A 15,849-nucleotide genomic window follows, 5' to 3' on the forward strand; every position below is an offset into this window, starting at 1 on the left:
GTTTGTGGTATCACCGCTTCCAGCGGCACCACCGCTAGATCAATTTATGCGTCTTAAGCGCTGCTATGTTCTAGTTTCAAGAGTGCGGTAAGGAAGATATACTTTTCCGAGGCGTTCCAGCTTAGTCAGCTTCCTCTATATTATAAAAAAAACAATGTATATCACAAGTATATGTATATTAAATTAAATTAGTTTGTTTAGTACGATTGCCAAATCCAATCTATTTATTTGAAACATAAAATATTTTTAATATTGATATGGTCCCATGAGATGTTGTTAGGTTAGATAGTGAGATAATACCTTAAGACAGAAGGTCTCTTAAGTAGACTCTGCATGAATCAACCGACTTGGATTCCATGGATCTAACGACTTTTTACGGTGGAAGAGCTGAATGGCGAGGCTTGGTTTTTTTTACAAGCAGTGTTTTTGATGGCATAGATTACAATTTATATTAAAAAGGTTCTTACAATACGCCCCCTTTATCTATATTACCCACCTATAACAAAACTCTACATAAATACTACCAAACATAACTCTTTCGTAGAACTGGCTAAATAGTTGAATCTCCCCACTAAACTCTGACACGGTAGACTACTGTTACTATCTGAGTTACCTTTTGTTTATTTCAAATCAACCTCCATTGAAGTTGATACGGACTTACAAACGGACATACCAAAGGCTTGCAATAATTTTAAAATACATTGTTTTTGGTCTCAAATAATCACTCAGTCATCTATAAGCATGCTATCACGCGGCGGTCCAACAAGAATTCAAGTTTAATTTTATTTTAGCACAAATTACGATCAGGCCTACACTCAGGCCGTTACAGGACCACTCTCTGAAATTAAATCACATGTTAAAAAGTTGTAAAATTCAGTTTATTTCCTCTCTCTAACATGATAACGCCTATTACTATCATTACTTATATCAACAGATTCACGTTCCATTACTTCAGACTCGCTTACATCCGTCATAGCATTAGTCACATTACTTACTTTACTTGTATCTGTAACCGCAAGCACACATACACCTATATCACCTGTAACACCCGCATCAGTCCTGCACTCTTTTCATTCATCACCACTTTCATTCGAACATGACAATAAATTAAATCGAAAAAGTTAATATTTTGACAACTGGAATTACTCCCGTTATCCTCAGGAAAAACATCGTCTAAAAACTTAACAACACTGATTGTGATTTCACGTGTCTTCGTATTAAATAATCGATATCTTCTTATGAATATCCGACAAAAAACATTTATTTATTTATTTATTTATTTATTTATTGTAACACTAACAGAAAGTTAAGCTACAAAAGGGCAAAACATAATGCCTGATGGCATTTTCTACCAGTCAACCCTTGGTGAAAGCAGAAAGTTTGCGGCAGGTGTTAAATAACAAAAATATTATAATACTTAGCATAAATATAAATATAAATATATTATATATTGTATATTATATATATTATACATACATATATATATCTAAAATATAGCAATACATAAAAATATATATAACTATATATTATATAGGTGGTAATAAAAATGCTTTATCTGTCAGACGAGGTGCTCAGATGCTCTCGGACAAGTTTTTTAAATACGGCTTTGCTTGGAGCTTTCCTGATGTGCACGGGCAGGGCGTTCCAGAGCAGAACTGCCTGAACAGTAAAAGAGAAATGGAAGAAGCCACTGTTGTGTGATGGAATATCTGCTTTTAAATTATGAGATGACCGAAGCGTTTTATCGTGTGTTAAGTACCGGTACTGGAAAGAATCCTTCAGATAAGAAGGAGTATTAGTATCATGTAAGATAGAATAAAGAAGGAAGAGAACCCTAGAGTTACGCCTCTGACGAATAGTTAGCCATTTAAGTTGGCGACGGAATAGAGAGACGTGATCATATTTTCGGAGACCAAATATGAATCGAATAGAATTATTGAGAAGGCGCTCTAGTTTATTAAGAAGAGCTTCGGTCAGATCTGGGTAGCACACATCTGCATAATCAATAGTAGGCAGAATAAGACTGTTGACAAGCATAAGCTTGGTCTTAGTCGGAAGATAGTGTTTTAGACGATACAGTGATCTCAGAGTGGCGTTGACCTTACGGCATACCTCCACAACTTGCGGATGCCAAGTCAAGGAGCTGTCAATATAAAGACCAAGATTCTTAACTGTTTGAGCTATCTGAATTTGAGTACAGTTATACAACAAAGGTGGTAGAGAGCTATAATCGACCTTTGCTAACAGTTTTGAACTACCCATGATGATCGCTTGGCATTTGGCAGGGTTAACTGAAATCCCATGGCGCAATGACCAGTTATAAATGGCACTTAAGTTGAGATTAATTGTATCAATTGCGCTACGGAGACTATCCACATCTGCTTGAGCGTAAAGTTGCAGGTCATCTGCGTACAGATGATACGAACAGTTGATAACAGAAGTTATGGAGTCAATAAATAGAGAAAATAGTAATGGTGAGAGAATACCGCCTTGCGGCACGCCAGCCTCTAAATGAGCCCAATCTGAGGTATTATTGCCCATACGGACGGATTGCTGGCGTCCGCGAAGATAAGAAGAGAACCAATCCAAGACAGAGGTGGAGAATTGGAGATGGGAAAGGTAGGCTAGTAGAATATCGTGGTCGACCGTGTTAAAAGCATTAGAAAAGTCAACAAGCACCATCACTGTGAGCCTTCTGTCATCCATTCCTTGTCTGACATCATCACATACCCTTATTAGAGCAGTGGTGGTGCTGTGACCGGAGCGGAACCCGGACTGATATGCACTCAGTAGGTTATGTTTAGATATATGAGAGGAGACTTGCTTATGAACACAGGCTTCCAGAATCTTAGAGAGGAACGGAAGAATAGAAATGGGCCGATATTGGTTAGCGAGCACAGGATGGGGCACTTTGGGAAGTGGACAAACAAAAGCATTCTTCCAAATAGTAGGGTACTGTCCAGAACTAAGGGAATAGTTAATGATATGTGTAATAACTGGAAGAATGCTGTCTATGACGTTAAAAATCATGACCCTGCTCACTTCATCACATCCTACAGCCTTGGATTGGATACTAATAATAATCTTTTTGACCTCTTCCTGACTAACAGAGGAGAAGTCGAATGTTGGGCACAGAGAAGGTTGCATTGAAGCAATGGAAGCAATAGTGAGAGAACGGATTGTATTGCTCATGGGTGACGTGGAAATAAAATGACGATTTAAGTCATTCAAAGATAGAGAAGAACAACAATCCAGCGAAGAAGGTTTGCCCACACCGAGAGACCTAAGAAATTTCCACATATCAGCGGCAGATGAAAGAGAAATAATAGAATGGATATATCGGCGTTTAGCTATTCGTACCATCTGATTGCATCGATTTCGCGCAGCTTTGAATGCGGACCAGTTAAATTCATTACGTTCTTTTTTAAATTTCCGAAAGGCACGATCCCGTCTGGCCATCGCCACTCGAATATCGTCGTTAAACCATGGGGCAGGAGGACGCTTCAACTTCACCTTGTGCACCGGAGCATGAGCATCATAAAGGGATAAAACAGATTTGTTGAGAAGTAGGACTTTGTCATCCACAGTTGACGCGTCAATTAACGGAGCAAAGTCTATAAGGGAAGCGTCTCTCTTAAGTTTGTTTAAGTCCATCTTAGCAAAGTTTCGTAGGTCTAAAACAACAGGGTTATGTTTTGGAGGCTTGATCTTATATGACGTATAAATAAGATCATGCCGCGAAAACCCGGGAGCGGAAAGTTGTCCATATGTCTCAATGCACTCAGAAGCAGCTGCAATAATAAGATCAATCCATGAGTCATCGGTGTCGATATTATGATGAGTGGCCGATAAGGCAAGAAGTGAGAAATTTACAGACTCGATTAAGGATTTGAGTTTCAGAGATCGTGGAGTGCATTTTAACATATCAGTATTAAAGTCTCCCATAATTAAGCAGTGTGTGTACTCAGACCCTAAAGTCTCAAAAACTGATTCTAAAGAATCAGAAATATCGGTGGAGGGAGGACAATATACTACACCCAGAGCCGCCCTAGTGCCCATGAAATCAATTTCAATGCACAGAAACTCGGGGGATGCACTGTAACATGAAGGCGAAGCAGAAATTACTTTATACTTGACCGAAGCACGCAAGTAAATCGCTACACCGCCACCACCCTTACCCGTTCTGTCATTACGTATCAGAACAAAGCCAGGAAGCGGAAATAGAGACGAGGGTAACGACGGTTTCAGCCAAGATTCTGATACTAAAATTGCTTGCAAGCTAGGTACATTGAAAGTAGCCTCGAGTTCAGCATAGTGACTTGGGATACTCTGCGCATTTATATGACATACATTGAAGTAGTTCTTTGAGGAACGGAATACCTCCCCAAGTTTATAGTCTAAATTAACATCCGAGGAACTAGAGCAAGATTCAAAAATGTCTGAAGAATCACTAAGAGAGATATAAGCATCATCATCTAACATAGTAAATAAAATTAAAATAAATAATATATAATATAAACAATAAATAAAATACAATATAAGAAAACAAAAGTACCTAATAATAATTTACTAATAGAAATAACACAAAAAATAATTAAAACTTAAATTTCATACTCCAGCACCAACCCAACAGTTGACTGTTCACAATTTTAAGTAAATTAAAATTAAAGCAAACATATAACTTAATTAAGTGTTAAAAAGTAAATACAAAACATATAAAATGGCAAATAATATTTTTAAATAACAGTAATAACAAATCCTTACTATTATATAATAAAATTATAATACCAGAATGCTAATGTCAGATTAAGATACTCGCAATAAGTTTGCCAAGTAACTCGCTGAACAGTGTAGTATACTCATATTCGTGTCCATTCGTCTGTATTCAACGGGTATGTAAAAGAGGACTGAAGATATTAATATAAAAAAGATGTAGGTAAAAACAGAAATAAAAGGTTGTCTATGATAGCAGAAAGATCGAAATACAAGGTGCAAAACGAATTAAAGTATACAAATAAAAATAATCCATTAAAATTAGAGCTAAATTATACATGAACAAAAATCTTATTTTATCAAGGTACACAACATGAAACGGAACGTTAGATAATTTTACATAGCAAAAGACAAATGTCATTATTGACGTGACAATTGACATTGACAAATTGACAATGAAGTATTAAGAATAAGACAAGTGTAATAAGTGCTATAATTGAATAAAAACACTGTGTCCAAAGCCGCGAGTGATAATCCGCAACAAAACATGGCCACCCAATGAACAGAACTTTTGCAGTACCGCCACAGAAGAAAAATAAAAATAAAAAGTTGTTTACATACTGTAAGACACATTCACTTCTTGACCACAGCACGTCTATTTCGCTTAAGGTCGTCTCCAGATGAACCAGCTAGCGGCAATTTCCTTCTGGCGTCTTGAGGGCGATTGGAAGGCTGCAAAGGAGCCCGACCACCCCTATTTTCACTCCCGGAGCTCACAGACTTGTCATCAGACGTAGAGGGAGAGTTAGCCTCCGGGAACTTAGACAGAAGCGACTCGAACTCCTCTTCAGAAACGACCCGCTCCCGGCCGCCACCAGGGACTTTGACATGGATCGTCCCATCAAGAGTCCAAACATTTTTGATACCGAAGTGTTTCCGGGCTCTTGCATGAATTGAGGATCTTACTCGGGTTAGGAACTCAGACAGTGTAAAACTGGAACCCTTGAGCTTACTTTTGGATTTCCAGACCTCTGATTTGGCACGATGGTCACGAAAATGCACCAAAACAGCACGCACCCGGTCACTACCTTGAATCCCCAGCCGATGACAGCGCTTAAAAGACATCTCAGTGATATGCGGAAGACCTAATTTGTCACGAATGAGCTTCAGTACTTCACGCTGTACGTCAATCTCAGGATCTTCTGGAATACCTTTGAAAAGTAGGACTTTTTGACGCTGCCTCATGTCCATGGCATCAACGGTTCTGATGCAATCCGAAACTTGCCGACGTAGCAAATTGAGCATGTTTCCCACAAGTTCTTTGAAAGTCTGGAAGTCTTGTGCAAGTTGGATCACCGTGGGGTTTGTTGCAACACTTGCTGCCTTAAGCCGGTCTTCGAAGTCAGCCATTCTCTTGTTCCAGTTCATCTCCAGCTCAGTGACATTAGCCATGTTTAGTGAGGTTTGTTTGATTAGTAGAAATGTATTTAAAAGTGAATGTTGTAAAAACTGTGACACTACACAAATTAGTACTAGTGATGCTGAGGGTTGGTGCAGGTAAAATTATATTAATACTTTATTAAATTTGGCATTTAATGTATCAAAATATCCGCATTAAAACTATTAATCAAAATACTATTTTAAAGAATGATTATATTAATGTAAATTATATTAATTTGACTCAGAAATAGGAGCATAAAAATCAGCTGTTTACAGTTTAACACCTACCCTCAAAAACCCTCAAAAACCCTCAAAAACTACGACAAAAAACATTGGTTTTGACTTTGCATCCAATTTTCGTCTTTTCTGTTTGGTATAAAAGTATGCGCTGCACATCCAAATAAGCATAAATAGGTAACATCTACTCGTTTCCCAGACCATTTTTGTAGTGGCACGCAGTCTTTCACTGCCTTCGTCGGACTCCGGTTTTTGATATACATCACAGTATTTAACGCTCTTGCTCAAATTCGCTGCAATTTATAATAGACTTCTCGATTTTTCGATAATAGTTCTGTTAGCTCTTTCAACCATACCATTCTGTTTGGTGGTATACAGGGTGAATTTTTAAAACGGGCCTTCAGGGCCAAATCCGAAACTATAAGCATTAGCGAAAAATGCTGTAAGGAGTTACGAGGCCGATTTTGATAAAAACTAAAACTGCATCATTAGTTTTTTAAAATATCTTTTTCCTTAGCCGGGAATCGAACGAGTTAATTTTGAAAAAAAATACACCCTCTATATTATTCCACCATCTGATAGTGTCGCTTATAAGGAACAAGTTCTGGGAAGTAATGTTATGTGACAAATTAAAGGAAAAGGAAAATTTTGACGAAAATACATATTTTTCCATACATTGCCATACTATACTTAAGGATTATACATAACAAATGATTTATGTATAATTATTTAGAAACATACGTAAGTCATACCATTGAAGAATTTGTTGGTTAATCAACTAATTATTCGATGTTATAACCGTATGTTATAACCTTATTATTATTATTATAACCTTATATATATATTATTCGATGTTATAACCGCTTAGTATGAGAAAGTAATAGTTTGGCAAGTAAATTACCGCCGTTTTTAGGATTTATTTTTAATAAAAAAAGATAAGTGATTAAATAGTAAATTGATATTGTTTGTTGTTTATAACTATGTTTCAACAGTAAATATGAATTTCTATATCTCTTTGTTTAGTTATCACTCGGATTTGACTCGAAAAAGACATTCTCGCAAATTGTCAATTTTACATCTGTATTAGACGAAACTCCCCCATAGCAAGTTAAATCTATTATAATGGTCCTAAAAGTAACCTTAACTAAGTTGGACATAACAATATAAATTCTTGAAGAACAAAACGTCCATTTCGAATGATTTGAAACATTGAGCCAAAAAATTGTTAATATGCGAAATGTTTAAATTGATGAATGGCGGGAACTTAACTGCCAAATTAATATGAAAAAATATGTATTTTCTTAAAATTGAGGCTGTTCCTTTAGTTTGTCATTTATCATTACTTCCCAGATTTTAATCCTTATAAGCAACACTATCAGATAGTGGAATAATATAGAGAGTTTATTTTTTTTCAAAATGAACTCGTTCGATTCCCGGCTAGGGAAAAAGTTATTTTAAAAAACTAATGATGCAGTTTTAGTTTTTATCAAAATCGACCTCGTAACTCCTTTCAGCATTTTTCGCTAATCCTTATAGTTTCGGATTTGGCCCTGAAGGCCCGTTTTAAAAATTCACCCTGTATACTATATATCGCCTTCTGATGTAGAATTTCATTTGTTGACAAAAAAACATCGTAAGCTCTATTACAAAACTTCGTTCCACCATCTGATCTCATACACTTGTTCGACTTGCTAGTTGCCTTTTCAACGCGAACTTTATATTTTTTAAATTTCGTAAAGTCTCACTCTTATGTTTGAGAAAATTAACATGTGTCATTCGAGTATATTCGTCGATAAATAATAACATGTACCTTGAACCGTTGAATGAAGTAGCTTCCATGGGACCACATAAACCTGTATGTACGATCTCCAGTATATCGTTCGCTCCCGTTCAAAGTTTTGGAAATGGTTTCTTACTAGTCGACATATCCGTCGTAATGTTCACATCATCAAGACGAGTCACAATATTCTTTAAAATTCGCATATATTCCGGATTAGTACGGGCTAGTCTTCTATGCCAATATTTATTTGACATTGTCAAATTACATATCGGTGATTTGACAAATTGTTTAAATTTATGTATACCATGTACGTTGTGGCCAGTTGCGATGATATTATCCATAGAGTTACTAATAGTGCAACCGTTTTTCCGGAAATTAACAGGTAATCCTTTTTCAGTAAGTTTACTCACCAATAACGAAATCATACTTAAATTATTAATCTGTATTTGTCTTCTGCATTCAACCTGTAGTTATTTTTAAAATTATTACTTGCAAAGTATATTAATAATACATATATTCAGCTAGACCATATTTTTCACCGAACAATATCGAAAAGTGCATTAGCGAAAAGTGCTGAAAGGGGTTACGAGGCCGATTTTGATAAAAACTAAAACTGCATCATTAGTTTTTTAAAATAACTTTTTCCCTAGCCGGGAATCGAACGAGTTCATTTTGAAAAAAAATAAACTCTCTATATTATTCCACTATCTGATAGTGTTGCTTATAAGGATTAAAATCTGGGAAGTAATGTTATGTGACAAATTAAAGTAAAAGGAAAATTTTGAAGAAAATACATATATTTTCATACCTTGGTATACTAATCCTTAAGGATTATACGTAACATATGACTTATGTATAATTCTTTAGGACTATACATAAGTCATAAAATTGAAGAATTTGTTGGTTAATCAACTAATTCTTCGATGTTATGGCCATGACTTACGGCTTAGTATGAGAAAGTAATAGGTTGGCAACTAAGTTCCCGCCGAGGATTTATTTTTTAATAAAAATAGATAACTGATTCATTAGTAAATTCTTATTTTTCGTTGTTCACAACTTCGTAATAACGTTGAATATGATTTTCAATATCTCTTTGTTAAGTAATCACTCGGATTTGACTCGAAAAAGTCATTCTCGCAAATTGTCAACTTAACATCTGTATGTAAACTCCGCATACGCATAGCAAGTTACAAACGCATAGCAATTTACAAATCTATTATAATGGTCCTAGAAATAACCTTCAAGTTACAAACGCATAGCAATTTACAAATCTATTATAATGGTCCTAGAAATAACCTTAACTAAGTCGAACATAAAAATATAAATTCTTGGAGAACAAAACGTCCGCTTTCGAATGATTTAAAACATAAGGCCAAAAAATTGTTAATATGCGAAATGTTTAAATTAATGAATGGCGGTAACTTAACTGCCAAATTATTATGAAAAAATTTGAATTTTCTTAAAAATGAGGCTTTTCCTTTGTCATTTATCATTACTTTCAAGAATTTTATCCTTATAAGCAACACGATGAGGTAGTGGAATAATATAGAGGGTGTATTTTTTTTCAAATATTACGTAAGTTGAAAACATGTTTTTTTGTTTGTGTAGATATTGGTTTGTCTTTAATGCCATTTGGTAGGTTTAGGTCTAAAACAGATAGGGCAAAAAGAATTGTGTAATTAGGGTAATCCGTTTAAAAGTTATTAAGGACATTTATTTAAGCGCAACAAGGGCGAAATTTGCCTAAACATTTGTTTCCTTGGAAACAAACTTATTATTATTTTATAATACTGTGACAGTTGCTTTACCTCACGACAGTTATTGTATTTTGTGTATGTTACCGTTAGATTGCAGAATACGTTAGCATACACATTAACTAGTTAGTCTCAAGATTAGCTAGAAGATAATAATATGCAGATTGTAAAATTCGAAACATCTTTTCAGACTTGTTTTTAGGGCTAAAACATATGCCTTTTTACGACATAACGACGTATCGTGATACATAGCGACATCATGCCGCAAAGCGATATTGTTTCTTGAAAATATGCAATGTTTGTCGTAAATTCATGACACGACGACGCATCATGGCATGCACGAAACGACGTCAAGGGGTGAAAATTTATACAATCTTCGTTTTGTACTTTAGGTAATGGGCAAGCTAATCTGCGTTTTAACTGATTACGCACATTAGCCGCAACATATAGTTTTATTCTCATGACATTTGTCAAAAATTCGGAATGTTTTTGATATTATATTACTTTTTAGGGTTCCGTACCTGAAGGGTAAAAGCGGAACCTATTACTAAGCTGTCCGTTTGTCTGTCTGACATAGAGCTCTATTTCTGGAACCTTAATAGATAGAAACTTAATTTTTTTACGGAATATGTATAATGATGGCCACTTTAACAACAAGTACTAAAAATAAAAAAAAAAACTTTCAAATAAAGGATACTTTTTTTTTTCTTTATGAGGAGGAAATCTTCAAAAGGTACCCGATGACGTAAAAGTGACGCGGGGTTATGTGGGACTTTTACCGCACTAAAACCCCCCGGTGGCCGTCCTCAATGTTTGTTGGAGAACTCCGGGATCTCCGACGAAACGCAACCGAAGTCCTCCAAGCGCGATGCCCCGATCGAGCTCTGCCCTGGGGGACCAGTTTCGCTCCTCCCAAATTATCCGGTGTTCACGACGGTATGCGACCACACATACCGCCGTCCTTCCAGGGGACACGTTCGAGCTCCCACTCTTGCCACGCCCAACTCCGGAAGCCCCCTTACGACACTTAGTCGCCTCTTACGGCAGGCAGGGGATATCGTAGCCCTATTTTAGTCCAGGAACTACAGGGACAAACATATAAGGACCTGCTATTTTTTTGGCGTTTTTCACTTTATCTATTGAACCGTAATAGATGTTACAGTTGACATTTTCACAATGCATTCTATGGCTGCTATAATATCAATTAGTAAATATAAAAAAAACACATGTTTTTTTGGTACGGAACCCTCAGTGTACGAGTTCGATTCGCACTTCACCCATTATTTGTATTGAAGTTAAATTGAAGTTGGAATTGAAAACTTCTTTTGTCTCGAGAATAAAAACAATTGACGTCGCCAATAATAGTAGGGGAGCCCAAGAGGGGATTTCGAGAGTGACTCGAACGCGGCAGATTAAGATATGGGAGATACCTTACATCCTATAGAGTATCTTAAACCATCCATTTGGGAGGTTCGCACGGGGAAAATATCGTGAAATCTATAGTAGCTTAATTACATGCTGAAAACAATAAATTTATAACAATCTGACGATTTGAGGATGGCGTTAGGGAGTAATAAGGTTGCAAAAAAATCGTTACCTGGACATACTTGAGCGCGGTATTTTTTTTTAATATAAAGGAAATAATGCTAGAAAACGGATAACATCATAATCATACCACACGTTGATGTAGTGAAAAAACAGTCATTTAAAAAGAGAATATGTACATACACTATCTGATAGCGTCACTTATTAGCATGAATCCCTGGAAAGTACTGGTGTATAACAAGCTAAAGAAAAAGGCAAATTTTATGGAAAATACATTTTTTTTTCAAATCGTCGGTATAAAAAGACCCCTCCACTAAATCGTCAGATGAAGGGTTATGAGAAGTAAAACATCAGCTGGAATTTCCTGTATAATAATCTTACGCCCTCGAGTGTGTCAAGATAACGATTTTTTTTTTGCATTTTTGAAGAGTCACTGACAGTCTTTCGAATCGAATGGTCAGTCTTTCGAATGGGCGACTCATCTGGGGTAACTTAATATCCCCTTTTGAAAATCTAATGCACTGGTGTAATTTTTTTTCTCCATTTTTACCTCTCGTATGGCTGCAAACCAGCAGATAAACATATTTCTGCTGCGCCTTGAGTATGTCCGTCTGACTCATTTTTTTACATCTTTCGAATCCTCTAGAAGCTATTCCCACCGTGAATCGAAAAATATCATACAAACTTTTCTTCACTCACTAAAGTGTAATCTATACAATCGTATAGGTCCAAACGACGCTCGAGTTTCTACCCATTTAGCATCATGGGCTCCCCTACTACTCGTACATTTCGCGGACAGGAACACAGATTCATTAACTGCAAATATAACTTTGTAATCCTATATACTTATATAGGATACAAAGTTATTTTATGTAGTTGGTGTATCTAGATAACCGGACAGAAATTGCAAAATATTATAGTTTTTCCGTGAGTTATATACTAAACACTAATTGTATTCTCAATCTTAACCTTCTATGTCTGCTAGAAGTGCCTTAACATTTTGATGATCGGTCAGTCAGTGAGTGACAAAATTACGAACTTTGACTACTTGTAATTCTTAAACTACTGGTTCAAATTAAATGAAATTGGTAATACACCGTGTCTATACAATGCTTGCTTGGCTCCTGAAAATTCAGGCTTCTAGCTTCATATGCAACGAAGTTACAGGTGGTCAAAAATGGGCCGAATTACTTCGAGAAAATAATACTACGGCCGTGCCGCTATTTTTGGCTTTGGCTCGACTTGGCGGAGGCACTGCCGTGCCTCCAGATATTGTATTAACACCTATCGACGAGGAAGCTATATAGTTCACTTTTAAAAGCATGAATGTTCCCGATGGTGCGTATTGCCTTAGGTATTTTATTGAATAGTATAGAAGCTTTGCAGAAGATACTTTCTTTAAATATATTTGTTTTGCCAGGCACAGCTTTTAATTTATAATTTAGTCGGGTTCGTGTGTGATACCTAAAAAGTTTCGGATTCCTTTTTATAAATATTGCACATTCTAAAATGTATAGACATGACACAGTATGTGTAACTTTTTAAAATGTGGCTTACATGATTCTGTTTGTTTCAGATTACAAATAGCTCGAATGCATCTTTTTTGTGCCTTCAATACCATCTCTCTATTAGCAGAGTTACCCCAGAATATAATGCCATATTTTAGCTTTGAAACGACGTAACCGTGATATGTAGTCATTATGACATTTTGGTGTACAATTTTTCTTAATTGACGTAATACATATTGTTCTTAATTGTATAGCACTAAGTTCGACTATCGTATGCAGCTTTGGAGTTGTAATAGAAAAATGCGTGCGATTCTTATGATAGTTTATTGTGGACTGGCGGGCGCGGGAATGACCGTCGACCGAGTGACATGCCGCCCACCAAAGTACGACAGGACTTTACAAAATCAACCAAATTATTACAATACATTAACAATATATCTTGCAATATTACAGAAAATATACAGAATATGTTTTAAGTTCCTACCGATTGTGCAAACAATAATAATTGATATGCAAACATACATGCGTCACATGGATTACATAATTTTAAAAATACATCACCTCAATGTATAGAAAAATTTGAAATATTTAAGTAAATACCACAATTTATAGGAATGAAACTTAAATATTACACAAAACAATATTCATATCTAATTATTGTTAGATATTAAGAATTAACATCATTCACAGGTAACTCACACAATTTACTCAAAGTTCGTTTGACTATATCATTGCGGTACTTAACACTATAAACTCTAGTGAAGCCGTCTTCACCGGGGTGTTTTGCAACTATCCTACCCAATGACCATTTTTCCGGAGGCAATTGTACATCTTTTATTAACACTATGTCTCCTACGTTAAATTCTGCTTGTTGTTTTACCCATTTAGATCTAGTTTGTAAATGCGATAAGTATTCAGTCTGCCACCGGTGCCAAAAATCTCTAACCAATTTTTGAGTCATTTGCCAACGATCTAAACGATTAATATTGACAGATCTTATATCAGGAGTAGGAATATTGACAGGAGCTTCACCGATTAAAAAATTACCAGGTGTAAGAGGCTCTGGTGAGTCTGGGTCAGAAGTGTCGATTGGAGTCAAAGGCCGTGAGTTCAAACATGCCTCAATCTCACACAGCGTGGTTGTCATCTGTTCAAATGTGAGACTGCCTGTAAGTATTCGACGCAAATCATATTTGATGGATTTTACACCAGCCTCCCATAGACCACCAAAGTTGGGGCTGTAAGGTGAAATAAAATGCCACTGAGTTCCTTCAGAAGATAAAATTTGATTTAGTGACCTGGAAGGAAGTTCCAAATGTGCATCTTGAAAAGCTTCTGCTAAATCTTTATTTGCACCAACAAAATTTCTTCCTTGATCACTGTATAGGTGAGTGCATCGACCTCTACGCGCGACAAATCGGTGAAATGCACCAACGAAAGATTGAGAGGTAAGATCGCCAACTAACTCCAGATGTATGGCTTTAGTAGCCATACACACAAATATAGCGATGTATGCCTTGCTTTGTTCTGCACCGCGACCCTTGGACATCAGAACATACAATGGACCAGCGAAATCAATTCCACTGTGCAAGAATGGACGTGCAGGCGTCGTGCGAGCATGAGGTAAGTCACCCATCAACTGCGTTTTTACCACTCCCTTTTGTCTAGCACATATGATGCATTTGTGTATGTAAGCCTTGACCGTATTTTTCACTTGCAGTATCCAGTACTTCGATCTGAGGTACGTCAAGACTAACTGCGTTGCTCCGTGAAGAGTCTTCTTATGTGCATCAGCAATAAGCAGGTAAGTTAATTCATTTTTTCCTTCCATGATTATAGGATGTTTGCTGTGTTCCGGTAGGTCCGAGTGCCGTAACCGACCGCCCACCCTGAGGACTCCATCTCCATCCAGGTAAGGATTAAATGATTTTATCTTGCTATGCATTTTTATGTTTTTATTGCTTTTTAACATCTCTATGTCTTCATAAAAATCTCCTTGCGCTATCTTAATACATTTTATTAAAGCCTTTTCTACTTCATCAATTTTATATTATAGGTTTATCAGCTTCATTTGGCTTTATTAGCTTCATGTGTTTTGCTATGTATAAATCTCAAACTAAATACTATCACTGTCAAAAGTTCATTTATATTATTGAATTCTTCAAACTTTATTATCTTGTCTTCCTTTACTTTTAAATTTGCTTGAATCTTTCTTTTCTCTAAATCTGTTTCTATAAAATTTGGTTTTGTGAAATTAATTTTAGTATCTTTTAACCATTCAGGTCCTTCCTACCATAAATTTGAGATTTTTAGGTTTGATATGAAAGCATCGCGTGAAGCAATATCAGCAGGATTCTGTTCGGATGAGACATGATGCCATTGATCATTGCAGCTATTATCCAGGATTTTCACAACCCGGTTAGCCATGAATTGCTTCCATCGCCATGGTTCTCCACACAGCCAGGACAAATCTATTGTTGAATCAGTCCAAGCGAATACATGTGACGCAGGTATCCTCATAGCTTGTGCCACTTGTTTTAAGAGTTTGGAGAGTAATACTGCGCCACATAACTCAAGCCTTGGTAGGGACACTGATTTAACTGGTGCGACTCTTGTCCGAGCTGCAAATAGCTTGGTTTTTATATTGCCATCTGAATTTCATATTCGGCCATATACGACTCCGGCGTATGCCTTTTCGGACGCATCACAAAATCCATGAAGTTCTATGGCTGTAATATTTTTCTTTCAAGAAGGATCTTGATCCATCTATCGATCGAAATATCTGTTACATTTTCAAAATCTATTCTTATGTTGATCCATTCTTCTGCTAAATTAATATCAATTTCTTCATCCCAGTCTACTTTTGCTAGCC

At 36.3% G+C, this 15,849-nt stretch overlaps 1 protein-coding gene across 1 annotated transcript; it reads right to left on the reverse strand.

Moving 5' to 3' along the window:
* Positions 1-13,644: 13,644 nt before the first annotated feature.
* Positions 13,645-14,922, reverse strand: LOC140746762 (uncharacterized). Its single transcript, XM_073078860.1, has one exon. It carries the CDS (start codon positions 14,920-14,922, stop codon positions 13,645-13,647), a length of 1,278 nt encoding a protein of 425 aa, XP_072934961.1.
* Between the last annotated feature and the right edge of the window lie 927 nt (positions 14,923-15,849).

Source organism: Epargyreus clarus, unplaced genomic scaffold (assembly GCF_041222505.1).
Source record: "Epargyreus clarus isolate Ecla_fem2 unplaced genomic scaffold, WU_Ecla_fem_2.2 ptg000013l, whole genome shotgun sequence".
In the NCBI taxonomy this organism is placed as follows: domain Eukaryota; kingdom Metazoa; phylum Arthropoda; class Insecta; order Lepidoptera; family Hesperiidae; genus Epargyreus; species Epargyreus clarus.

Bases quoted from the DNA above. Each gene is read 5' to 3' on its own strand.
- LOC140746762 (XM_073078860.1), bottom strand. From the start codon at position 14,922: ATGCATAGCAAGATAAAATCATTTAATCCTTACCTGGATGGAGATGGA.